Raw genomic sequence first — 27,797 nt, 5'->3', positions numbered from 1 at the left:
TAAGTCAACAAGTGCAATTTGTATATTTATTACTACAGTGATCCCTCGCTATATCGCGCTTCGCCTTTCGCAGCTTCACTCTATCGCGGATTTTATATGTAAGCATATTTAAATATATATCGCGGATTTTTTGCTGGTTCGCGGATTTCTGAGGACAATGGGTCTTTTAATTTCTGGTACATGCTTCCTCAGTTGGTTTGCCCAGTTGATTTCATACAAGGGACGCTATTGGCAGATGGCTGAGAAGCTACCCAACTTACTTTTCTCAATCTCTCTCTTGCGCTGACTTACTCTGATCCTGACGTAGGGGGTGTGAGCAGGGGGGCTGTTCGCACACCTAGACGATATGGACGCTCGTCTAAAAATGCTGAAAGATTATCTTAACGTTGCTACCTTCTGTGTGCAGCTGCTTCGTGAAGCGACATGCTGCACGGTGTTTCGCATACTTAAAAGCTCAAAGGGCACGTATTGATTTTTGATTGCTTGTTTTTCTCTCTCTCTCTCTCTCCCTGCTCCTGACGGAGGGGGTGTGAGCTGCCGCCTTCAACAGCTTTGTGCCGCGGTGCTTCGCATACTTAAAAGCAAACAGCCCTATTGATTTGTTTGCTTTCTCTGTCTTTATGACAGTCTCTGCTCCTGACGTGCACTCCTTTGAAGAGGAAGATATGTTTGCATTCTTTTAATTGTGAGACTGAACTGTCATCTCTGTCTTGTCATGGAGCACAGTTTAAACTTTTGAAAAAGAGACAAATGTTTGTTTGCAGTGTTTGAATAACGTTCCTGTCTCTCTACAATCTCCTGTGTTTCTGTGCAAATCTGTGACCCAAGCATGACAATATAAAAATAACCATATAAACATATGGTTTCTACTTCGCGGATTTTCTTATTTCGCGGGTGGCTCTGGAACGCAACCCCCGCGATGGAGGAGGGATTACTGTATTCGGTTTGTTATTATTTTCTCTCTTCTTGTCTTTTTAACTCTTATTCCTCACACTGAGTCGATTGCACCTTCAATTTCATTGTTCCTTTGTAAAAGTGACAATGATAATAAAGATCTATCTATCTATCTATTTTATTCAGAAATAAGACGAAGTTTTGAGAAGAATGAAGCCCTCTGACAGTGAAGGGCTTGAGGAAAAGGTAGCCAGGTTTACTGGTCACACGTGTGTCCAATCTGCAGTGGCTTGAAAAGTGGCTCCAGGAGATCGTTCTTAAATGTGAAGATGCCATCAACGATGCTCCTGCTTGCCATAATCTCCCCAATGTTGAGGGTGTCATTCCCACATTGCCCAATTTTTGGAGACAGTCGCTGTTTAACTAGCTGTTAATTAATGGCTCCCTGGTCGTCATCGTCTTCCTGCAGCAGAGGAGGCGTCTCTGAAGGATCACAGTGGGCCTCTTGGGACCTCTTTTTGGTCTTATTGAGGATCCCATCCTGCAAGACAACAACAAAGTTCAAAGTGGTCCACGGTCACCATGCTATACACCTCTCTATGTCTTCATGTGGCGGGTGGACCGTCGCCCGTGTTCCACATCCACAGGCTGGCAACACCGCTTTACTCGGTGTCTGCCTTGTCGTAGTGATGGCCTATTTTTGAAAGACTCTTTTCAGCGAGTCACAGTAATCGATGTGTGATGTGCAAGTACCACCCACCTGATTCTCGTTCATGACAATTTCTAGTTAGAACTGAGCACACTCATCAACAAACAAGAACTCCGCCATTGATGATTCTCTTGTAACAACACATTTATATTAAAATGGATCCGTGGTTTGTTTTGTACAAATCATTAATGGAGTTGTTTTAAACAAATCTATCTCTATATATGTGAGGGTCCTCCTCCCTCACATGCCAGCCTCCATTTGAGTCTGTGTACCTCTTGCCACGTGTTGGAGCACACCTTACCTCTGCTTAGCTAGTGATAGCTGTTTGTTCAGCAGACCTTATCATCTCAAGATTGTTAAGGAGCAACGTTGATGTTTTTGAGAGAGAGATCAGAGCTACGTGTGTTTTAGAGGGTAGCTGCTCATTAGAAGAGATATCAAGGCCATGTGCTCTTCTCTCCACACGGGGGACGCTGTTTCCCATCAGAGATGAACACGGTCAGATACAGTGCCAACGTTTGACATGGGAGTGTACCGACCTTCTGCTTGGCCAGAATTACATTAAAAATTAATTTAAAAAAATGTAAAATAAAGTTTGTCCTGTTTCACTACTACCTGGGCAGAGAATATAAAACTAATACATTTATAGCTCTTTGTACCTCCCACACATTTGTCACACAAGACAGAACCTTATAAAAATAATATAATTTTTAACAATAATTTGCTTTCAACCTAACTTTAATGCACAAATTCACTGCGCCGGCAGGTGTCATTCACTGATTCTTTTGAATTTGAACTGAATCATTACCCAAGGAAGAGTCGCACAATTCTTGTTCACTTGACAATTCTCACCTTTTGTACCAGTAATGTCACTTCTGGTTACCAATGGGTGACAACAGGGGTCGTTACCAGCAACAAAATGACCGCCGTCAACTCCAACCAAAATACTGGCACCCATACGTGAAAATGCTAAAAATATGACACTAAAAACGTTATAGATGACAAGATAAGCCAAATCTATGCTTAGAGATGTCAAAGCACCAAATATGATGGGTTAGCCAGGCAACAGTACCAGCCAACAGGAGTCTTTTCTTCTTTCTGTGTTTGAAAAAGATGGCAACTGAATTGCTCTTCTTTTATAAAGACTCTGTAGGACCTTTTTTGGAATATGCTGTTCCTGTTTGGCACCGATACCACTGACTTGACCAAATGTGAGGTGGGCCTGAAAACTCCTCCTTGGCCAAAGGTACACAGAAAATCTGGATACATCCTGAACTGCTGTGGACTCGCATTTCGACAGTGTGTGTGGTGGTGAAGTGTTGGTGGTCAGTTTCGAACCCACAAATTCCAGAGGCTCAGAGGTGAGAAAAATGGAGACCTCCATCCATCAGAGAGTCCGTGTCTGAACACTGTGAGTGATCAGCTGATCTCTCACTGTGTCAGCCCCCCCATTTTCTCTGTGCAGCGTCACCAATAAAACCCACCCGTCCACAATGTAAATCCTACCCTTGTTGCCCGCTGAATTGCCGTGGACTCGCACCATGAAGCCACTCGGTTCAAAGGTGAGCTGCCAACCTGCATTTTCTGGCTTAGAGGCGAGTGCTCTGTGGCACAAGCTAAATGGAGACCTCCATCCATCAAGAGAGTCCGTGTCTGAACACAGCGAGTGGTGCGCCTTCTGGTGGTGTCAGCTGATCTCTTTCCGTGTTGGCCCCCCCACCACGCAGCGTCACCACTATAACCCCTGTATCCTTAAATTGTTCTGTGTGTCCCAGTTGTATTTGGACTTTGCTAGAAAATTCAGAGATTGGCTACCCAAGTTTAGAGAGGAGACTAATGGTCGCCCTACAAGGGGTTTATTCACTCAACAATGAAGGCACCTTACCTGCCGCTTGTCCACAATGTTAAGGGCACCGCAGCTCACAATGCAAGCGACAATGTTGGCAAACATGAAGATCATCATGCGCTGCCACCGCCACAGGGGAATCTTCACATCACTAGGAAGAGAAGAAATAGCATCAGCAGTCAGTCACGGTGACTGTGTGGAAATCCCACCTCACTATTGTACTTCCATTTTTCTTTTCCAAGTTTCAGAAACTTTCACTTTTTTTTTTTTAACTAATTGCAGATGTTATGTTTAAAATAAGACAGCAGGGGGTGACAGAGTAGAACGCCCATACCTGCCAGTGGTGCCCACGTCACCTCACAAGTACTCTACCTGGAGGAAGTCCCCAGGATCTGCCCGACAATTAGGTTGGATATTCCAATGCCAATCATCTGCACCGAGGTCGCGAGGCCTATCGCTGTCCCCAGAGTTGCTTGGGGAACAACGAGTGGGATGGATGGCCACATGCTCGCCTGCAAAACAAACAATAAACAAATCGTGCGTTGATCCCCTTAGTGTTATGTTTACCCAGGATAAAAAAAAAGCCAAAAACAAATGTTATTACGTGTAATGGAAGCGTGTAAACACAGTAGAAGGGGTATGTCGAGAGTCCACACTGCTGTACCGAGGCAGATTTATGTGACGTGTTTTGAGACAGTCACCAACACACTGCCCGATGTCACAATCAGGACAGTAGCCACGTGTTTCTTTGCATTATTTTCTTCTAATATTTTTTTTGTTGCTGGCATACGAGAGGGTAGAATGTCAACACCTGACTTGCATGACCGATGTGCCCCTTGCGTTATCACGGGGTACCACAGCTCAAGGCTTAGTGAGCTCTGCATCTCACTGACATGAACATTGACAGTTGCCTCATTGTGACATTTGTGTTGCCGAGACTAGAAGTTCTCCAATTGTTAGCTCACATGCTTCTGAATCCAACGCAGGTTCGCGGCTCTCCATCGGCAGTTTCACCCAATGCAAATCTGCAAACTAAGGTGCTTTGTGGTGCCAGTCAACAGCAGATCACAGAGTGTAGGGTCAGGACTGCACAGAAAAGCTGGGTAGCTGAGAGAGCTAGGGAGACGTCACCAGGAGTGGTCTCTGAATGGCTCAGACTAGGAGTTCATCTTTAGTGCAGTCTATGAGGGTCTGCTTCTCACCCGGACATTGCAGGTTTACTGCTTACTACCAGCAGTTACCCGTAGTATAAACCCGTGATCTGAGAAATGTATGGTGTGGGTCAATGGCAATACACTTGGCGATAATTGTGGGATTTGCACTGTGGATGGACGGAGTCACTCAGAAAAGACAGACTGAGAGAGAGAGGGTGCGCTCCGCTCACAGACTGCGAGCACCCAATGCAAGGAGTTCTCACATCGTAAGGTGACCCCTTCTGAACTGGACACCGTGAGACAACAGCAATGCAGGACTTACTAACTTCTCTTCCGCTTCTAGCCTTAGAGTGGAGGAGGAGTCCACAGAAGGGCACTGACCTCATTTCTGGACCTTTCCGGAAGTATTGCCCCTTCCCGATAGAAGAAACGAGATGACCAGAGGTTGGCATTCATGATTGGAGCCACACAAGCCCACAGGAGCAACCATTTTGGACACCACAGGGAACAAACTATTTCTGGTCCTTCATTTACTTGATCAATTTAATTTAGCATCATTGCTATTAAACGGGGATCTTCCGCTTGTCCAATCTCAGTTCTCTGCACACAGCACATAGTGTCTCAGTTATTATCTGCTCTGCCTTATGGTAGAAAAGCTGAGGAGAGGACACGTTAATCGAAGCCAAAACTTAAACCCCGACGCCTGTCCTATCATTTTTCACGGCCAAATCGCTAATCAGTGATTCGTAATATGAAGAGCAGAAGAACAAGTCAGACACCGTGAGTTCCAAGGATCTTAAACTACATAAACACAAAAGCACATCACTTTATAAGAATATCCGTAAACTTGGATAATGTCACTTCTTATAGCGTCTCGTTGAGAATGGTAATCACCTCCAGAGACAATGCAACACCGCGTCATGATGGCAGCGACTCGAAATGGAGTTGTCCCATTAAAAAAACAAACAAAAATGGCGACGGAAATTCAAAGTTTAAAGCACAGCACTTCACACGACCAATAATTGGAACAAAGCTGACACAAGTGCTTAGTACATTTTCAAACACACAGAATGGTAACATCGACCAACAAGCCAAAGCTAGCGAGGCCCCCATATGCCGTGCAGGCCCCACTCCTCATCAGTGCCGAGGTGGACGGGCTCTGTGTGCGTCGGTGTTTCGGCGTGTTGTTGGAGTGGGAGTTTTTCATTGTTTTTTGCAGATTACTGGTGATTAAAGTTTAAAAAGTTTGTGTATTCTGTGGAATCTTTCTCAACATTTATTTTGCTTCAAAAAAGTTTTTTTTTTTTGTATTTTACAGCAATGGCATTTGGTTATTTTTGGGAGCCACCAGTGTTTAGCATCACTCACTGCCATGACAATCCTTACCCAGAATCACTCGGGAAATGCACGACAGGTGACGACATATTCGAAATCCTCCATTGTGTGCCTTTACAGTGCTGCGACATCATTGATGTGACCAGATAGGCGTCTTCAAATTACCAGAGAATAGGAAACCGTGAGCAGTTTCAAGCAGGCCTTTATTTCGTTAGAATCTACAGCTTTTTGATCTCTAGCTTTTGACTTTTGATTAGCGTTTTGGACCCGGACAATCGATAATTTGATTTCCCAGTCTGAACTCTGCACGTTTCCTGCCCATGTCTCTCTCCCGGTATTTACTCTGTCTGTCTGTCCTTGTGTCAGAACAAGTGTGCGTTAAGCTTCAGGTACGAGAGTCAGAAAATCCATAAAGAACTTGGCCAGCCCCACTCATCCCATGATGATCTCGCCTTCTTACTTCTGTGCCAGCATGTCAGGTGCATCAATATGTAAAGGCGGGGAGCTCATGAACGCTCAGTTACTGATTAAGTGTTTAATAGCAATCACAACCCGTGGCCCCCCACACTGAGGTTACCCACCCTGCTTCACCCAGGAGGAGGAGGAGGAGGACTGCCCACTCACATTGTCGTTTCTTTGGCAAACTCATTTTTGTGAACAGTAAATCTCCATCTTTTAACTTGTGCCTCCAACAGCGGGCGCCACTGCCCAGGGGGTCCCTTGAGGGATGGATTGAGCTCAAAGTTCAGCCCCGATTTACTCACCGCAGCAAACGAGTAGGTGACCCCAAGCCAAATGGTGGAGACCAGTGGTGGAACAAAAGTGAAGGCCAGGAGCCCAAACACTGGTAGGGTCAGGACAGCACAGCCAAGAGCAAAGATCCCACGCAACCCCACATTGTCCTGCAAAAGAGAAGAGGTGTCTCTGAACAAACAGGGAAAAAGCAGGGCCAGGTACTTTAGAGATGGCGTCTGTGGAAGCTGCAATAAACTAAAACGCCCAGACGGGCCATGGCCTTTCACAATTTGACTTACATGCAGGCCTGATATCACCGCTGTTCAGACCCCAAGGCCAGTGCTATTCTTCCAAACATAATAAACCACTTTAAAATTAGGGGGCTTTAGCAGAGGGAAGGAGCAACAAGGCTGGCAGACTTTGAAGGCCAGGCATCGTTCAGCCAGAAGCCAGCCCTCCGTCCACTTCAACCATAGGATGCTGTCCATTTTCCACTTACAATCAAAATCCCGACGGTGGCCGAGAGCACCAGGGAGCTGTCATACACGGCGCCCACAGTGTAGGCCGCTTCCTTCTGGCTGTAGCCTGCGTACTTGTCCTGGATGAACTTGCTGCAAGACAACAAACAGAAAACGGCAAACAGTAAATCTGGACACTGAGAACCGGCAGGTGGCACACGGAGGGCAAGTGAAGCACGTTGGCCCATAACAGTCCTGTCAGGGCCAGTTCGGTTCTCACACACCCATTATCCATATTCACATCCCAATTACGACATTATAGCGATGCAGAAAGCTGGGACCTCAGCCTAGTCGGACTGCAGGGGGCACCAGGCCACAGCACTTAGAACATGGGTGGGTAAAAAGGTCACGAAAGTGGCACATGCTGAACATCTTACAATCCGACGCAATTCCATTTATGAGCTCAGCAAGCTAAACGATAAAATTAGAAACCTAAGACCTCATCAGAACACACAAATCGAGACATTTCATGCAACTCAGTGCCTCCCAACCTTTGTGGTTTCATGACCTGACCCAGTATGTCACATGCTAGGGTACTTTTGACCCACCATATCTATGCCCCCCCTCTGTCAACTTTGTGTGAATCACAGTGAGGTCCCCCTCCCCGTCAGTGAATTAAGTGTGAATCACCGTGGGGGATCGAGGCCAGACTACCAGCAGAACATCAGACCGCCAGATGAATAAAGCGCGCCCGTCAGAGTGGGGCTTGGGGAGGTTGTCCGGGATCAGATGTGACCAACCTGTGACACTGCTGCTGTGAATCGAGTGCCATCGTTGGAGCGGTGGGGGGTTGGGGGGCTGTTTCATACGGTGGCCGGCCACATGGTCCACAGGCTGGGAAACACTGATGTAATGTAAGCAAAAGTCTCTGTCCTTAAAAAGGGGAAACACTGACGATTTGTGGCGAGTGAAATGGGTGAGTTTCGATTTGTGACTTTGCAATTGTGAAATGCAAGACTTGCTGAAGAGTTTTTTTGGGTATTTAAAAAATAAGGAATCCCATGTCCCAAAGCCTTGTGGACACTTTTGTGTGGTTTTGTCCACAGCTGCACAATTCCTGTATTTTGCCACACATCACTGAAATTTATTTATGTTTCTCATTCACGTTTTTTTTTTCTTGTATTCGTTTTTTGTCCCAAAAACTTCCACTTGAGGCGATTTATCATCAGATCCCAGGTAGTAATGAGGGCCAACACAGGATCTTAATAAAATAATATGGTTGTTTTCCCCCAAAAAAGTGCTAAGTCACACCATGAAGCCCCGAACAGCACAAAAGGCATAAAGCAGTCGACAGCCAGGCAATCCAAAACAAACAAAGTCCCAATTCAAGAATCCCAAAAACAAAGCATGGGTTAAAAAATCCAGAAAACACACAGCAAAAGCACGAGAAGTCACCAACTCCTTAGCACAGTCAAAATGGCGAAGGGCACCACCTGCTGGTGATGGGCACCTCTTGGGGGACCACCCACAAAACACATGAACAGGAAGGACGTAACACTTGGATTTGAACCGCAGCCAGGGCAGGAGGGCCGACTGAGGCAGAACACTTACTTTTGTGACATTTCAACGATCGTTGTTTCATTTTGTAATTTCTGTTACATCTGTAATTATCTGCTGTCTCTTTACATGTTTTTATGTCCCATGTACTCTGTGGGTGGAGCCCTGGGAGGCGGAGCCACCCTGACATCACTGCTTCTGGATCCTCCCTCTCCCTATAAGGGTCGAGAGCAGCGGAGGTCCAGTTGAAGATCTTTACGATTATATCGGAGTTTTCTTATTTTCCAGTTTTTGGCAAGTCATCTCAGTTGCTGCTGAAATACCCTGCCCTCTCTTGCTGTTACCTAGCAACCGCCTTATGCTAGTTAAAGATTTTTGTTTCACTAGAGGTCTTTATTTAAATAGTGCACGCCAGGCAGATACATGCAGAACTAAAGCACATAAAAACACTTGCTGACAGGAGCTGGGTGCCTTGCAAATGGCACGAAATTCACTGGAAGCAAAATGCAATTTAGTTTGCTGATTTTTTTGCTAAGTGAAGCCCCAGGCTGCAAATTCAATTAAAGTCACAACTTTCTATTCGTTAATAGCTACAACTGTTTTTGATGTAGGAGCTTTGCCACAGTTGCAGCCCTTTTCATAGAAATTGCCAGGAAAAGATCAGTCAGTCAGTCATTCCGGTGATGGCATTGGTTTTGTAATTCCAAAGAAATTCAGATTGTGCCGGCAGACCTACCTGGCATCTGCAACGAAGGGGAGGACTCCATTGTAGAAGAACATGATGGAGAGGACGAGGAGCCAATAGCGGGCAGGGAAGCGGCGCAGATCCTGAACCCTCTGGAAGTAAAACAAAACACAAGATAGGAAGGGCAGGATGGCAGCACTTTCAGCACCAGGCCTGTAGAAAGTGCCAAATCACAGTGGATACAAGAACCCCAGAAATGACAGGGACGTGTAGCGCCACACACGGGTCCACCTAAAAGACCATACCTGCTGCTGGCTCTTTTCAAAGTCAAGGGGTGAGATGTTGGGGCAGCTCCCACCCATTGTTGAGACGTCCCCACGAGACACTCACCACTTTCCTTGACTCCTCTTGTATGACACCGTCCAGTTCAAGCTGCTGCATTCCCACCTTGTCTAGACTGCTGACCGTGATGGCGGCCAGAAACCCCATGATGCACAAGAAAGTTCCTGTCAAGACAACAGCTGGAAATGTCAGAGAGCCTCATCTGGCACCTGACTGCTCGCAGCTCCTGTTTCACACAACTTTAAATTAAATCTTAAAATTAGCAGATCGATAGAAGCTGGTTTCTGTCCGTCAGGCAGTTGCACCCCGTTGAGCAAATTCAGTGTTTATGTCTGCAATGCACCATGTTTTGGAATGTATTTTCCAATGCATGCAGTAATAAACTACATTATATTTTTAACTTCAACAGATGGTGCATCCCAAACATCAGCACTGCTGTCTGATAGCAAATGAGGCAACAGACCAATGTACACAGCGTACATTTACTCCATTACTGTAGACTTGCACCATGAAGCATCTCCGTTTGTAGGTTTGCACGGTGGTGAACTGCTGATGGTCAGTCGCAAACCCCCAACACCTGACTGAGACGTGGTCTCCTTGAAGCGTGAGCTAAACGAAGACCTCCTTTAGACATTAGCCGTGCAGAGGTGGCGTCTGAACACATCAGCTGATCTCGCTGTCTGTCAGCCTCCCCCTTTTCTGCACAGTGTCACCACTACACTCCACCCGTCCACAGTGCAAATCCCGTACTCGTCACCAAATAAACTGCTGTGGACTCTGTTTGTGGATTTGGTCAGCTGCCAGCAGTTGGTCACAAACCTACAATGTCTGGCTCAGTAGTGCTCCTCTATCAGTGCCTACCTTACATGTGCAGCGTTGCCAGTGCATTCCATCTGTCCACAGTGCAAATCTCATCCTCATCGCCAAGTGAACCGCAATGGACTCACGCCATGAAGCGAGATTTGCTACATGAGGCAATTTAAAGACAACCGTCAAAACTGAATTTTTTTGTTTAACGAATACCAACTTTGTTGGGAGTACATCAGGTTCAGTCTGGCAGACCCCCAGAGGTCTGCAGCTCTCGGGTTGAAAACCACTGCTCTAAGGATCTGAAGCCATTCATTGTGACAAGCATACAACCACAGAGAATATCAGGAAGGGGCATGTACTCTTTCACAGCACCATATGTGGCCTCTTCCTAGGGGTCTGTCCAAATAAATGGGCCAGGACCGCCAAGGGATGTTTCCAAGTACGCTGGTAACTGTCTTGTACTTACCACCCCAAAGTGTCCACTGGATGCCAAAGTGAGCTTCAAAGTGCTGAGTAAGGAGGAAATTGAGAACGCTGCCCAGGCGAGAAAATGCAAGAGTCAAGCCAAACGCCAGTGCCAGCTCGTTCCCTTTGAACCAGAAGGCCGTAATCCGATTCTGCACGACTGTGAAAAGAGAGCCCTATTACTGCTAAATACTCATATTGCTGTTTAAGTGGCTGAAGTAAGTAATATGCCTTATTATTAACAAGACATGCTACAGCTTCAAAGCAACTGACAAAGTTAAAAAAAAAAAATCACACAAACTGTTCCAGATCTCGTAAATAAGATCTGCTCAAGACATTTCCAGTTTAAGAACAGTAAAATACTGTGACACAGCGATATAAAATGGTAAAAAGGGCTGAACAGGCCTCAGAATAAATGAAAACCTTCCCAGGACTTCACAGGTCAGCCTCAGAAACAGGCCTCACCTCAGGCAGCCAGACCCAACTTAAAAAGCAGGCTTTGTGCTCTTCTTTTGCCAATTACAAATAAATTCCCTCCTTTATTGATTCTTTGTTGGACTTGTCTCTCCTCTTCCATTTTTGTATATTTTGGTACATTTAAAGTATTTTAAACTTCAAAAGCCCGTTCCCCATTTTTGAGCCTGTGCAGGCCAGTTTGATATCAGGCTGCCTGGGGTGAGGCCTATCTCAAGACAGGCCAGTGAAGATTCTGGCCTGATTTTGGGTGCCATCACCCCATTGTGCAATTAATCATAACAGAAAATACTCAAAAGAATTAAAAAATACACAAAGGGAGAGGATAACTGCAAACCTCTGGCAAAAAAGGCAAAAGCAGGAAGAAAAATATTAAAAAACTAGACATTAAGCCCATTACAATAACGGGCGCTAGAACAGTAGTCCATAAACATTAGTAGGAACAGTCAATATTAAATGGCAAGGGACCTTTTACCTCATTAAATTTTTCCCGTAAAATGCCTGTAACTGTCTCTGACAGTAATACTGGCTTTGCTGTCCGTAATATGCGTTTAATTTTCTGTGACAACAGTGGGCCATCAGCAGATTCTCCCCAGCAACTGATGTAATGTGCGCGAAAATAAATCTACTTTTACTTTACACGTTACCGGGCCAAGCTTCTTAACCCTTTAACCGCCAACTCCCTAAATATTCCCCATGCCAGGAGAAATCTGAACAATTTTCGTTTTTTTACTTTACATTTATTCAAGCAGTATTTACCTGCTGAAATACCTGCTGAAATGTTTCAAATAAATGGTCAATCAAAGGACGTAGCTTGAACAAGCGGTCACGGTTTGGATCTTTCTTATCTGGCTCAGATAACAGGCAGCAGTCCAGTTGAGATGCTGGGGATACACCCACTCATCGCCATCATCCGATGCGTCGTCATTCACAGTATCATGCAACGCACGTTGCTGATCATCATTGTCGCTAAAATCTTCTTCAGAACTGCTACAATCATGATCAGAATTATTGTCCAAAATCGCCTGCAAAACCTCACTTGAAGTCAGTTTACTTTTCGCCATATTCACAGCTTTCACTTTCGAATCACATCATGTGAGCGGCCAATACAACCGCAGAGTTGTCGAAATACAACGTAGTAATAATACCCACGCCAAACTGTCACTTATACTACACGCCAGGCATTCACATAACCATAGGCAAATGTGCCGGATAATTCCGGCAGTAAGGCGTCAGCAATAACGCTACGATGCCGGATATATCCGGCAGAGGGCGGTTAAGGGGTTAATCGCAAATCTGACATCCTCAGAGTGAACACTTGCACAACAATGGGGAAGCTGGTCTCCACGTCTCAGTTTTTGATTGGATTTTTCGTGTTTTCTGTTTTAGGTCTTACCTCATTTACCGAAATCCGATTGGATCGGCTGCGCAATACTTTATAGGTCCCGCCCTCTCTGTCTTGTGTGACGTGTCAAGCGGCCTTTGAAGCATTGCTCCGTGCCCCGCGCATGCGCACTTCACCAGAAGAGACGGACACATGGACGCACACAGGGATTTTATTAAAGAGGATACTTAAAGGAGAACAAATAGGGGAAAACTGCAAATGGCCTCAAATGGCAACTCAAAGGTAATAATATGTGCAGTTCATAGTTCAAAGGCTGAAATCCAAAGATGAAACTAAAATAACTGTAAACCAGAAAAATCTGAACAATACTTAGTATGATATGCACTGCAAAACAGGCAGCAGCACTTTGCTGGACTTGTCTCCTCCACCTGAATAGTAAGGTGGCAGGTGGATCCTTAAAAGGTGACATCATGGTGGCCCCGCCCACAAAACAGAAGGAACACAGCCATATTCAAACATATATATATATATTTATATATATTGTAAATACTAAAAAAGAAATGGATCAATACTGACAAAAAAATGACATAAAACCAAAACAAAAATAAAATAACTAAAATAAAAATAAGCCAGGGAAGAAAGCTCAGCTGTAACATGAATGAACCCCCAAACCCCAGGAACACAAAGAGACATCGGGTACGTCAACATGGAGTGAATTGTTGCTACCCCTTCCCGTCTCCCCATGTTGCGGCGTTTCTTACTGGTAAGGGATCCGTTTCCTGAGCCAAACAGCAGGCGGCCAGTCAGCATCAGCGGCAGCAGGTAGGCAGTCCCCTTGAAGTGAGAGCCCAGGGCAAACATGGCTGACCCAAGGACGGTAAGGAAGGAGAAGAGGAACACTCCACCTGGCAAAATTTCCAATTGAAATGGTGAGCTGTGATATTTCCACGCAGACACTCAGAGGGCTGAATAATCAGTCGGCTCTTGCAGTCTCTTCCCCTACACATCTACATTAAAGAAATACTCAGACCAAAAATGTTATTTTGCTTGCCCCATGTAGTTTGTAGTGATGGATGACAAAAATTTTTAATTGCATGTTTTCGTGCTGAAAGGCAACAACAACAACAACAGTTCTGATACAATGTAAGTCAATGGTGACCAACACTGGAGAGCAGCAAACAATATCAAAAACATCCAAGAAAAAATCTGATGTTACTCGTGTCACATAATCCCCATGTCAGGTCATCCAGCCTCATGCTCATAACGTCCCAAACGCTTGCACTTTCCCTAAAATATTGTTAGATAAACCAATTCTGGAAAAGGTTCCCATGAACGAAAATGGAACTCCAACAGACGTGAACGAGCATCTGAACTGAAGACCTGCCTCATTTATTGTACTCGAGTCCAGTCCAGTGGCAGCGTGTTTATTGGCCAGCATTGTGCGTTTCGTGACATCAACAAAAGGCAGGCACTGACAGACAAGCACAATAAACACTGAAGGGTAAACATCATCAGGAAGAGAACGTGCCTCATACTTGTGTATATCAAAGACGCTTCAACAAGCAGAAAGACAATTCACCCATAGAGTTTGACAGATTGCTGCTAAATAATCCTGAGGTACTCCAGCTGTAACGACAGGAGGCAGGCCCACAATTCAAATGTTCGTTTACATCTGAGCGAGTTCAATTTACAGTCAGAGGAGGTTTGGCCTCTTTTTATACAAGCCAAGGGTTTACGGTCATCTCTCCTCTCTCCTTTCTTTACTTTTGGGACATCTAAGCTTAGTTTTGAAGCATAATTCACTTTTGGGGCCTACGAAGCCTGAGGTGGGATTATGTCTAATTGGGGAGAGGTGAGGCCTGACCAGTGAAGCCTTTTGGGGGAGTTGCACCCCTTTCACCATGTTGAAGATTCCATATCGTATTAGTCTATCTAACAATATTTTCGTAAAAATACACAAGTTTTGTACATTGTGAGCATACAACTGAATGACTTGACATTACACGAGTAACAAGACATTTTTTTTGGATGTTTTTGATATTGTTTGTTGTTGTCCAGAGTTACTCACCTTAGACGCTTTATGATGTTCGATTTCATTTTTTTGCTTAGTCATTATTAGGTTTCTATGCTTTTGAGATGTTCTGTTTGGAAAAATTAAATTCTTGCATTTATTCCTTGCTCTAGTGTGTGGTTTGGATCTTTATTATTTATTGTTTATTCTCTCGACATTTTGATTTTGATGGGTATCGGTATTTTGATCTCCTGTTGGTAAGACGCCGTGCCACCGTCATCAGGGGTGGAGTCATGGAGGTCATGACCCCGACGCTAATGACCTGACAGGTTAAATGTGCAATTCACTATCAGAGTTTGTGGACCAAAGAACCCTTTATTTAGTGTGTCATGTTTTCTGTATTTTTGCTTTGTTCTGCTGGTATTTTGACGTTGCTTACCCCATTTCAGACTTTGATTTGGCTTTGTTATTATGTGCTCTCGATCTCCAGTTTTTGACCGTCGCTTTCATTTTCGTCTTACGCCAGTCTCCTGGTCTGTCTCATCATTCACTTGCTATCTTGTGCATCAGAACATAAACTCGGATACTGAACTGAGCATAAGGACGACTGCTTAACCCATCGTGCTGTTAGCATCAGGGTCAGAACCACCGGGCACTGTGCACTGGCGTCTGTAAAATTAGAGATGCCTGCCAAAACCAAAATGGAGGAGGAAACAAAACAAAGTAAATTATAAAGATCCAAGTATAGCAAGGAGTAAAGGCAAGAACTGAAAAAAAAGAACAATCAAACAGAAGGCCTGAAACGCACAGAAACCTAATCCATATTACTAACCGAGAATAAACCGGATATGGACGCAGGTACACGGCGATTGTACCATGAGACGTACTGCGCAGGTGCGCGTCTCACACACCGCAAGCGAAGTCTTATCCACAGCGAACGAAGGAGTCACGGCCCAAGAACGAAAGAGCTCAACTAACGTGAATGAGAAATGAAGCAACAACGCGCCCATAGCTAATGACTAACGACACAGCCACACATAAAAGAGGATTCTGCGCTGCACCCCAGAGTCAACCGCTGAACGCTTTACACCAAATTCAAACACAATACAGCTCAACGATACAAACACGAGCCCGCCTGGATAAGATCAATGAACGCAGGCGCCTACAACGCGCGTCTGACACTGTGGAAGCAAAGCAGGCATGGGTTCAAAACGAACGACCTCGACTGACGGATATACAAACACGAGCCCGCCTGGATAAAATCAGTGAACGCAGGTGCCTACAACGCGCGTCTGAAATGCCGCGGGCTAAGCGGGCACAGCTCCAAAACGAACGAGCTCAGTACGGAAGGCGCGGGAAAGTACGAAAGGCGCAGGCGTCCAAAACGCGCTTCTGAATAGGACATGAAGCAACAACGCGCCACAAATTCTCCGTATTAAACGTACGGCATCCTCACACGTCCAAACCATATACAGTAATCCCTCCTCCATCGTAGGGGTTGCGTTCCAGAGCCACCCGCGAAATAAGAAAATCCGCAAAGTAGAAACCATATGTTTATATGGTTATTTTTATATTGTCATGCTTGGGTCACAGATTTGCGCAGAAACACAGGAGGTTGTAGAGAGACAGGAACGTTATTCAAACACTGCAAACAAACATTTGTCTCTTTTTCAAAAGTTTAAACTGTGCTCCATGACAAGACACAGATGACAGTTCTGTCTCACAATTAAAAGAATGCAAACATATCTTCCTCTTCAAAGGAGTGCGCGTCAGGAGCAGAGACTGTCATAAAGACAGAGAAAGCAAACAAATCAATAGGGCTGTTTGGCTTTTAAGTATGCGAAGCACCGCGGCACAAAGCTGTTGAAGGCGGCAGCTCACACCCCCTCCGTCAGGAGCAGGGAGAGAGAGAGAGAGAGAGAGAGAGAGAAAAACAAAGTCAAAAATCAATACGTGCCCTTTGAGCTTTTAAGTATGCGAAGCACCGTGCAGCATGTCGCTTCAGGAAGCAGCTGCACACAGAAGGTAGCAACGTGAAGATAATCTTTCAGCATTTTTAGACGAGCGTTCGTATCGTCTAGGTGTGCAAACAGCCCCCCTGCTCACACCCCCTACTTCAGGATCAGAGAAAGTCAGCACAAGAGTGAGAGAAAAGTAAGTTGGGTAGCTTCTCAGCCATCTGCCAATAGCGTCCCTTGTATGAAATCAACTGGGCAAACCAACTGAGGAAGCATGTACCAGAAATTAAAAGACCCATTGTCCGCAGAAATCCGCGAACCAGCAAAAAATCCACGATATATATTTAAATATGCTTACATATAAAATCCGCGATAGAGTGAAGCCGCGAAAGGCGAAGCGTGATATAGCGAGGGATCACTGTAGCATATGTGAATCACATTACAGTGATGCATTATTAACAGTACAACCACAGAAAACGCTCCGTATTAACAGTAAGTGCAATTAGCCATATTACTAACTGTAGACAATGGATAACTAATGGAGTCACGGTCACGGCTCCAAAACGATCCAGCTCAACTAACGGAGCTACAAAAGCGAGCCCGCATGGATAAAAACAATAGACGTAGGCGCCTACAACATGCATCTGAAACTGCGGAAGCAAAGCAGGCACGGGTTCAAAACAAAAGACCACAACTGAGGGAGATACAAACACGAGCCCGCCTGGATATAATCAATGAACGCATGTGCCTACAGCGCGCGTCTGAAATGCCACAAGCAATGCAGGCACATATCGCATACATTCATCAATGTATTTCGGGTTGCGCCGACAATAATCTCTTTCAAATCTATTTCGGGTTACCCAAGACCAGGGGTTGGCGAGCGAAGCGAGCAGGGAGCGGAGCCCCCTAGTAATCAAATAAATTACACTTCATAACAAGATGCCTATGCTATCACAAACTGTGTTCTCTCTATTCTGTATGAAAACATGACATTCACATTTTTTCTCACCCATCACTACAAACCACACATGGGATAAGAAACATAAAGAATGGACGCATCATTTTTGGGGGGGTATTCCCTTAATGCTGCTCTTGGAACCCCCTGGATTTTTCCAGGATATCAAACACGTTTGTGATCACTCAGGTTGGTGAGAACTTTGGCTCAAGAATCCATAGGGGATGTACATACAGTAGCTGCTGATATCTATCTGCCCAGTCTCAAAAGAAACCCAACAAACACCCCCCGGCACTGGATGGTTGGTACTTACAGCAGTTGCCTAGCTTGTCGATGAGGAATCCTGCCATGATCACTGCCAAAGCACTGCTGCCAACAAGAAGAGCAGAAAGACTAATGAGAAGAGGCGGGGGGTTTCAGCTGCTGTACATTCAGCCCTCCATTATCTCGTCCTCATTCCACATCCCATCCCAAAGGCCCAAACCCCGACCAACCACAAATGTGTGCTGCTGTGGAAAATGATGGTCAGTCGAGTGACTTTATCACTGTTGTATTTCAGACAGGATTCCTCCCCGCTCTGAGGTTCAAATCCTTGTTTTACGTCTTCTGCGTTCATTTTTGATTCTTTTGTTTGCATCCATTTCATTTCTGGTTATTTACATCATTTTTTGTATTTGATTTTGTCGATGTATGTATGCCTCCATTGCCCTCCTTGTGTTGAGCCCTCATGGAGTCGGTTTGTGACAGTTTGGTCTGAAGCATGCACCCCAGTAGGCAGCTGGAGGTCATTTTGTAGGGCTCTGGCAGTGCCAAAGGGGCAGATACCAGTCCTGCTGCTGGGTTGATGCCCTTCTACGGCCCTGTCCAGCTCTCCTCGTGTAACAGTCCATCTCTTTGCTATCTCCTCCATGCTCTTGAGACCTTCTTACGATGGCACATATGTGACTACCTGTGCCACCTGAATCGGCTGCAGGTACCACCTCATGAGTGACAGGGACACTAGCAAAGCTCAAAACTAGAGAAGAATCAGTTGAAAGGCTGAGGAGAGAGCAATGGTCTTCTTAGGGGGTGTCTTGCCGTTGCCCCTCCAGTTGTCACTTTCATTTGTACCACAGCAGGTGAAGTTGACTCACAATGGCTTGCGACTCATAACTGGCCACACTGATACCCCTGTAGCTTCACTGACTTGGTGTTAGAGTGGGATGATTAAGTATTCACTTCATTTTCGTGAGTCGTGTATATTTGTAACAATACGTCATAATTAGAAATGTCAGTAAAGATGGGCTGCAACTGCACATACTCATTAATGGAGTACGAGGGTAGGGGACTTTGAATGACATCCGATTAAATCATGAAGTTCAAAACTGAGCCCAAACAGAATGATGCTGTTTATGGCTTTGAATGTTGTGGGGAATAATCTGCATTCCGATATAAATCTATTTGTAATGTATCTGTCCTGGGCAAGACAATGAGGTCTTTCACTCCATGTAGTGAGCTGCATTTAAACTTTCTCCATGTCATTTTTGTGTACATTTGTACGTATTCCTTCTTGGGTAAAAGATGCCTCATTTTGATCATTTACTGCTACAATGCCACCAACTAATGTGTCTTGAATACCAGGATGGCCACACTCAGAGACCCTCAGTTATTCACAAGGTGATTTGCTATCCTGTCCACATGCCTTCCAGCAGAGGTCCCAAAGACAGCACAATCCACTGTGACCCTTGAGCCTCACCACCTTTGGTCTGCGCATCGTTTCTGGAAAATCCCAAATCAGCCTCGGAGTTAGGGTAAATATTTATTAGGATTAGTATTAATACCTGCCACACAAGCAAGACGGCCTGCCGAGTGAGGTATCCTGGTCACGAGAAAGACTTGAGAGCGCGACAAAGGTCCGATGTTCAGCTTTTTAAACAAGATTTGCATTTATTTCCAGGCCCAGCTGTCCACAGTATGGCAGACTGCTGATGTGTTCTTTAAATGAGGACACACAGCTCTGACAGCTCCTCATACTTCACACACATAACCCATTCTGGTTGTCATAGCGTGCAGTCCATTATACAGTACAGGAAAGAGCCAGGGAGCCATGTGTAAAGGAACTGAACGGTGTGTCCTACACCCTAATGAAAAAATGGCAAAGCAAAAACATGACAGGAGTGCTGGACCAGGAGAAGAAAGGGGAAAAAAAGAATCTCACCAAGTAGCTGGGGGTCAGAAAGCCAGAAAAACAAAACCAAACCAAATACCAAAACTCGAAATGAAAACCAAAAATCCGAGAAGTAATTACATCACTTAGTTGTTAATCCCAAAACTGGAAGAAATCTGTAAACATAACACCATCTTAAATGAGGGTGGCACCCTGATGTCACAAGACAAGGCTTCTGGCAGTCAGGAGGTGGCAAAAATTATCATTGCCAATGTAAACAATACATAAGGTGGTAGTGCCCATAACCAAAATGGCACTGCGGAAATGCTACCAAAATAATGGAAAAAATATTACTACAATGCTAAAAATCACTGAGGAAACGCAGAATTAGAAGAGAAATAACCCAAAACCACAGCACCATGGGAAACATACAGTATATACATGGAGCAGAAGGGGATTGTGGGAGACATAAGTATGTGAGCAGCAGGGGACTGTGGGAGACGTAAGTTCACAGGCTGCAGGGGATCATGGGAGACATAAATAATGGGGGGGGGGATTCTGGGAGATGTAAGTACACGGGCTTCAGGGGATTGTGGGAGACATACTGTATGTGTTATGATTTGGTTTTGTTTCAAATTGTTTCCAGGTTTATTGTGCACTGTTTTTGGAGTTTTGACATGTGCTAAATCCGATGCTCCTCTTCAAAAATGTATCTGAAATGTGTTTAAAGAATCGCATCTTCTTCTTCTTCCAGCGCCATCTTGTTTTGTGTAGGGCGTTGCTATTCTTTGGAATGTGTGACTTCTGTTGCCATGGTTACTGACCAACAGTCTGCAGTGAGTGTCAATCATCGCCATGCACACTGTGGTCATCTCCGATTGGATAAAGATTCATCACATGCAGTATATGCTTTTCTTTAGGCCTGTTTGGAAATTCTGTAATTATCGTCAATGCTTTTTGGTTTATGATTAGGCTTTGGTTAGGGAGAGGCCTGATTTTTAGTTATGAACTTTCGCTCAGTTTAGACTTGGATTTTATCCCACCGATTCCTATTTAAAAATATTTCTGCTTTTTTTTTTCTAAAGGCATAACAGAATGGCCATGGGCTAGAAGGGGATTGTGGGGAAAAATACGCACATGGAGAGAAAAGGATTCTGGGAGATGTATGTAAATGGGACAGAAGGGAAAAAGCACACATAAGATGCCTGCTCTGGGAGTGCGGGCGAATATGCATGTTACTTACGTCCAAGCATAGGTGGCATAAAGCAAATTGTACTTCTCTGGGCTCATCCCCAGACCCTCCACGCACTCCACTGTCCCATTGGTCACTGTTGAATTAGGGCAGGTCAGGTTCTGAAGAGGAGAGAAGAAGCAGAACACCATCAAGCTGAGGTTTACTCAAGAACAGAAAACAAAAAGGTGACACAATGTCTTTTCGTGATGACAATTCTAGTGAATCTGAACAGGAGTAAATAAAAGCAACTCCCCCACTCATGGCAGCCTTGACCACTCAGGTACCCAGCAGATGAAACTGCTTAACATGTGCAAACCAAGCTGAAACTGACATTGCATGAAACAAGGGGTGCTAATTCACAGTTGCACTTGAAAGGCAGCAGCTCTGAGCAGACACACCGGGAAATCCTGTTGACTCAGCGGCTGGCGGTCATCAGAAGGCTGGCAATTCTCTCAGTGACTTGACCAAAGAGTGGAGCAGAGCTGAGCTGGCCATGAAGAACTTGAGGATAAAGAAATAAATAAACCTGCGACACCGACCCGTTACAGGGGCTTCCTGCCAGTGCTTACTCACCCCTTGGAACTGCTCCTGGAGGACACTTGGGATATCGAAGCAGAAGTAGGAGCCAAAGGTGAGCAAACAGTTGAAGAAGAGCACCAGGAAGCGGTAAAACGCTGCACAGACAAAAGGAACAAAAAAAGTCGCATCACAGAGGCTTCCACGTACATTTGTTTCCACGCAGGTCAAGCGATGGGCAAAACAAAGTAGAGAACGATGTTTTAGGCAAAGTCAACACTGGGGCTTCAACATTGTCATTCACCCATTTTTTCCCCAAGATAATTACAGAGATCCACCTAAGCCCACCACACTGGCACACTCTTGTACACAAAAGGTCCTCTCCCGAGTCCGGCTACAACACACGGTCCAGTCTGCAGGGACCCCAGTGCATTCGGACTCACAATCCCAGTCCTTGCTGAACTGTTGTCACCCACACAGTCCCAGTCTAGTCAAACAGTCCAGAACCCCGCCACATTGTCATGGACTCCTTATCCTACACAGTGGTCCGGGACACAGTCCTCCCGATTACATTGGCTAAGATTTCTGAACACCAAGCTGCTTCACGCATCCCAGTTCAGTTTGATCCCGTGAATATATCGCTATAGCTTTCCTCACCCTTTTCTTATGAATGTCAAAGTGGATCAGTGTGACACTGACTGGATATGGGGGTCTTTTTTTACTCATGTTATCACTATGGACTCCCTGCTCAATATTATTAAAAACTGAGCACATAAGCTTGCATGTCTTTAGTGCTAGAGATTCACCGACCTTCCATTGCTTCACTGTTCTTCCTGGAACGGGGCACAGGGTTAATTAAGAACGAGTAGGACCAGGAAGTGAGAGGTGTTAAAACTGGGACTACGGTCAAAACCTAAATAACCAAAGCCAAGAAGTGAGTCCATAAATACAGCAAACGTCAAAACCAACAAGAAACACGAGAATCGCAAGCAAAGTCTTTGGAATGTCCACAAAACTTGGATAAGGACCTGCTGTTGTATTTCAGCCAGCGTTCCTCCCCTAGCTGGGGTTCATGTCCTTTCTGTTCATTTTTGAGTTATTCATTTACAGTATGCTATCGTTACCTTTGTTAGTTTTCTGCATTATTTCTGTTAGGTATGCCTTGTGTTTTGTGGGTGGGCCCACCTGCCCATCACTGCCCCGCTGCCTTATAAAGGCGGTGGTTATTCACAGTTCCTGGCTGTTCACCTAAATGCACTTGGGAGTTGGGGAGTTGACTTGTGGTGTTTTGTTTTTGCTGTGCTTGAGCTTTTGTGATTTCTCTGAATTCTGCTCCGTTTTTAAGTCATTCTCCAGATTCCTGTATTGGGACTTTATTTGCATTGCCTTATTATTTTGGGCAACTCCTTTGTGCCTTTTGTGCTCCATGGAGCTTCAGTGTTGTTGAAGAGTATTTCTGAAGCATAAATCCATTTATTTTATAAGATCCTGTCTTTTGCCCTTATATGTACCCGGGGTTTGATGGTACTGTATATCCTTGTCCAGTGGGCACTTTTTAGCACTTTTGGGACTCTCTTGTGTTTTGTGACACCCTAAGTTGTTTAAGACTGAGCGCAGTCCCTGGTGGTGATGGGAAGGTGGTCCTGCCTTTTCTGGAACCACCCACAAAACACAATGCGTACTTAACAAAGGAATAATACAAACACTAAATAAATAAATGACTCAAAAATGAACATAAAGGACTTGAACCCCAGCCAGGGGAGAAACCCTTACTGAAATACAACAACAAGTGTTCCTTCCGGCAGCTCTTTATGCCGTCACACTGATGACACAACTTGGGGGGACCACCGAGGAACACGCCACCCTACCAACCCTTGGGTTACACGTAGTACCTGTGCCACAAGCTGGTGGTGTGGTAAAATATAAACAATGCTGTTAATAATTATTAACTTCCTACAATTGATGAAAGTGTAACGAAAGATTCCTACAGTTAGAAAAATAATTAGAAGTTAAAATACAACAAAAGTGGGAGAGAAACTACAGGCAAGTAGGCTGAAGTGGTATGGCCATGTGATGAGAAGAGACCAGGAAGATGTGGGAAAAGAGTGATGGGAATGGAAGTCAAGATAAAGTCAAAGAAGATCTGAAGGAAAAGAGCTTGACTGGCGAGGAGGTGCAGGGCCGATCTGTCAGGAGAAGGCTGACCAGGCACATCAACCTCACATAAAAGAACAAGATGAGGTTAACTATGCTAGGGGGGGGGATGTTTTCTATTAAAAGAAAATGTAATCATGAGATTAGACCGTTATTTGGAATCACAGTGGTGAAATTTACCATCAATTATGTAGCATCTCTCAAAAGGTCTGAATTCATTAGCTCGTGGCCCCACTTGGAATAACGGGTGTGGCGTGGCTTCATTTCAGGTGTTAACGTTCTGGGCGCCCAGCGTGTGCAGATCTTCATCATGTTTAAGGGTAGCAGCAGTCATAATATTGTTCAACTGACCCATAAGGAATCAATCTCTATAGCGTCCTCCATTCCTCCATTTCCTCCATTGTGAACGTCACAGGCTGGCCAGATCTTGGGTCTACTAGTGGGCGATTTGTGAAGGATTTAGTGAGGATCGATTTGGAAAAGTCAACGCTTACATGACCCTGCAGCCCATTATGTCATTACACGCACACGCATATGCACGCACACACACACACATACTGTATTTACACTTTCTGTTTCCTCTGAACTACTCGATGGAGTGTTTGGTCAGTTCACAGTGTTTTACAGTGTCTCTGTTCAGCTGTGTCATTCCTCTTTTACTTTCTTCTTTTAGCCAGTATTCTTTCATCCCATTCACAATGTGAGATGACATTACTCATTTATTTTTTGTGCATTTTTAATTACGTGAATTTATTTTTTCTAATACATGTTTTTTTTGAGGGGCAAAAATGGTGAGGTGTTGCTTGTTAATTTAATTATAATAATTCATTACATTTATATAGCGCTTTTCTCAGTACTCAAAGCGCTATCCACACAGGGAGGAACCGGGAAATGAACCCACAATCTTCCAGTCTCCTTACTGCAAAGCAGCAGCACTACCACTGTGCCACCTGTGAGGACAACTAGCTCAGGTACTTATGACTGAAAGCTTAATCAAAAAAGTCTAAAGAAAAGAAAAGGAATGGCCCAACAGCAGATTACTGGCTAAAAGTGAATGGCTCAATCCAACACAGGTGGCCATACTTTGTAGAAAATGGCGCTGAGCAAAACTGAATCAGCACCACTGCCTCTTGGAATAAGTCAGTGAAACAAAATCCACCATGACTTGACTGATTCCCAGCACTGGTAAAATTCTTCCTTAAGGACCGTCTACCAATTCCCCGTCCTGCATGCTGTTTAGTCTCAAAGGTCCCAATCCCACATGCAGTCCACACATTCACCCATTTTCTGACCTGCTTTGTTGAATTTAGTAAGGAGGGGGGCTAATTATCTCCCAGTCACGCACACAGTTCCAGTTTCACTGAATTCCTGTCACACACACGCACACAGTCTCCTTGTCCAAATGTTCACCATTCATCCCACTTAATGTCAATTAGCTACACATACTCCAGTATGAGAGTCAGTGAATTTTATTAAAGCGGATCTGAGAGCGCAAGTGTGCCGTAACAATTTGGCTAAACCCTCACCGATTGATACGGCCGCGTCCCAGTCACTGAAAATCCATTTGGAGAGAACTGGCCGCTCACACAGTTCAGTCCAAATAAATCCCAGTCAGTCTGAGTAACTCCCACAATTCAGCCTTTATCCCATCACACTCGCTTCAGTTCCATTTTACTTAAAATGCTGTCATCTGCTCACCCTGCAATCGACCTCGGGTCAGATGACAGGCGACCAACTGGGCCACCCTTACAGTCCAGTCTGTCACACGTACATACCGTCCCAATTCGAAATAAATCCCACTGACACGCAGCGGTTGGCACAGAGTCACAGAAGACTCGCATCTAAAGAACTGACACCTGTACATACCAGTAAGCCCAGTCAGACACACACGATATCTATCCAAGCCATTTCCAGTCACACATTACCAGTTTCCCTGCCCCAGTGTCAGTAAACCCGGTTCTCGCCCGCTGTCACACTCACGGACACCCAACTCCACCACAGTCGTCACTTCCACAAGCCATTCTGATAGCCCACCAGTCGCGCGGCTCTCGCTTCGTGACTCAACAGCCCGCTCGCCCGCACTCACTCCTCTCCGCGGGCTTTGCCATCTCCGCTCTGCTTTCTGCCTCTGCCTCTGCCTCGCTCGCTCTCTCTCTCTCTCTCTCTCTCTCCTGTGAGCGTCAGTCCACGCGCAGGCGCACACGGCAACCACAATAACCGAGCCGAGATTCCAAGTTGCTTATGCAGTAATATCCGGCTGCAGGTATTAGACACGAGCGCCCACTATAGGTAGGAGGTGTGATCGACTCTCTGAAGTGACCGTGTGAGTTGAGAGTCCGTTGCACGTCGCGGATCCGCCGTTCTGCATTCGTTCGTTACTCGTGTGGAGTCTGCACGTCTCATCGCTTCTGTACGATTTTTTTTTCTATATTTCATCAACAAACATATGCTGGTTAGTAATGGCAGTGAAGTCTCGTGATCTCATTATTCTGATTCATTGTTGGCATGGAGCACAGTCTTTCTTGTCAGCATAAGGTACAAAGCAGGAACCAACCTTGGGTCAATTTATAGTCCATATAGTGCCTTTCACTATAAAACTGTAATGGGTATAAATAAGTCACGAGCGAATTGAGACAGGAAGCTGTCAGTCAATGTATATCTCATATTGCCCCTTTCATTGTTTTAATAGCCTCAGGTGCACATCAGCAAACAAATGTGGATGTTACATTAGTTTAACAGTTTGACTTCATATAGTGCCTTTTGCTATTTTATTAGCATGAAGTGCACCGCAGATAACAACACTGAATGTGACATTAGACAGTCAATTTACATTTCATATAGTGCCTTTCACCCTTTTAATATCATTAGGTGCACAGTAGAAAACAAATCTGAATGTTACACCAGTTTATCAATTTTCATTTCATATCACATAGTGCATTTCACAAATTTAATAGCATCCAGTGCATTGCAAGAAACAACTTTGGATGTGACACTAGTCAGTCAGTTTGAATTTCATATAGTGCCTTTCACAATTGAGCTGTATCAGGAAGAAGGCAGAAAACAATTCTGGATGGGACACCAGTTAGTCCATTTTCATTTCATATAGCATCTTTCACTATTTTATTAGCATCATGTGCATATCAGGAGCCAGTCCTGGACGGTAAGGTAAGGGAACAGCATGCAGTCAGTCTGTGTTTTATATGGTGCTTTTCACCAACTTTGTAGCATCAGGTAAATGGCAGGAGCCAACACTGCATGGCATATCAGCTGGTCAGTTTGTATTTCATATAGCGCCTTTCACTGTAAACACCATCACAAGATGCTTTGCTGCACAAGAAAGAACAAACTAGGAAGGAGCACAAGACTTCAAGATGAATACTGAGAGACAGAGTTTGTGCCCTGCCGATGCCCAGGCGTGGTGAAGTGACGGACCACTGCAGTCGGCCAAGAGTGGACATGATGGCCTTTGGGAGGGGCGGTTAGTGAAATGGACGGCTGATTAAAGAATTACAGTTAATGGGAACCCCCCGACTCATTGAACTGCCTCAAAAGCTTAGGTTTAGAACAGACGTGATGCCATCAGATCCTTGGCATGCTGGCTCATTTCCTATTTATTTATTGAGCTGTTTAGTTATTCATTTAGTATAGAAATCATGCTGTCCACATATTATGATGCGGGCAAACCATTAACTCCACCGCATGTTTGTGCACCCTGTATTTGGACTGGCACTCCATTTTCTACCTTATTGGCCTTCAGTCTCTTCTGGCCCAGACCACCAAAGAGTGGGTATCAGAAGTGAGGGCTGATTCTTAAATCCATCCTGAGACGCCTCAACTTCATTCCTCAGCTGCTGACTGCCAGCCCAACTCCATTTTTTGTGCCATAACCAGCAGGAGGCTCTTTCTCTCAGCCAGCAGCTGGCTATTCCCAGGGCAGTGAGTGCTGACCATGGTGACCGTGCAGGTTGCCCTCTGCAGCCCACCTCAACAGGGAGCCTGCTCTGTGTTATGAGA

At 45.0% G+C, this 27,797-nt stretch overlaps 1 protein-coding gene across 3 annotated transcripts in view; it reads right to left on the bottom strand.

Moving 5' to 3' along the window:
* The window catches only part of mfsd1l (major facilitator superfamily domain containing 1-like), a 69,954-nt gene extending 43,997 nt beyond the window's left edge, over window positions 1-25,957 (bottom strand). The window contains exons 1-10 of one of the 3 annotated variants that reach the window (XM_051934267.1): window positions 25,870-25,957; window positions 21,687-21,787; window positions 21,123-21,232; window positions 18,047-18,102; window positions 13,571-13,714; window positions 10,992-11,150; window positions 9,764-9,879; window positions 9,425-9,525; window positions 7,173-7,284; window positions 6,703-6,840 (exon numbers count right to left, since the gene is read on the bottom strand). In XM_051934267.1, coding sequence (XP_051790227.1) covers window positions 6,703-6,840; window positions 7,173-7,284; window positions 9,425-9,525; window positions 9,764-9,879; window positions 10,992-11,150; window positions 13,571-13,714; window positions 18,047-18,102; window positions 21,123-21,232; window positions 21,687-21,787; window positions 25,870-25,891 — 1,059 coding nt within the window. In that variant the 5' untranslated portion in view covers window positions 25,892-25,957. The remainder of the gene's footprint in view (window positions 1-6,702; window positions 6,841-7,172; window positions 7,285-9,424; window positions 9,526-9,763; window positions 9,880-10,991; window positions 11,151-13,570; window positions 13,715-18,046; window positions 18,103-21,122; window positions 21,233-21,686; window positions 21,788-25,869) is intronic. The other 2 variants (XM_051934269.1, XM_051934268.1) reach the window with 2 other exon arrangements.
* Window positions 25,958-27,797: the final 1,840 nt, after the last annotated feature.

This window comes from Erpetoichthys calabaricus, chromosome 11 (assembly GCF_900747795.2).
Source record: "Erpetoichthys calabaricus chromosome 11, fErpCal1.3, whole genome shotgun sequence".
In the NCBI taxonomy this organism is placed as follows: Eukaryota; Metazoa; Chordata; class Cladistia; order Polypteriformes; family Polypteridae; genus Erpetoichthys; species Erpetoichthys calabaricus.
This window is presented reverse-complemented; position numbering and strand designations above follow the sequence as displayed.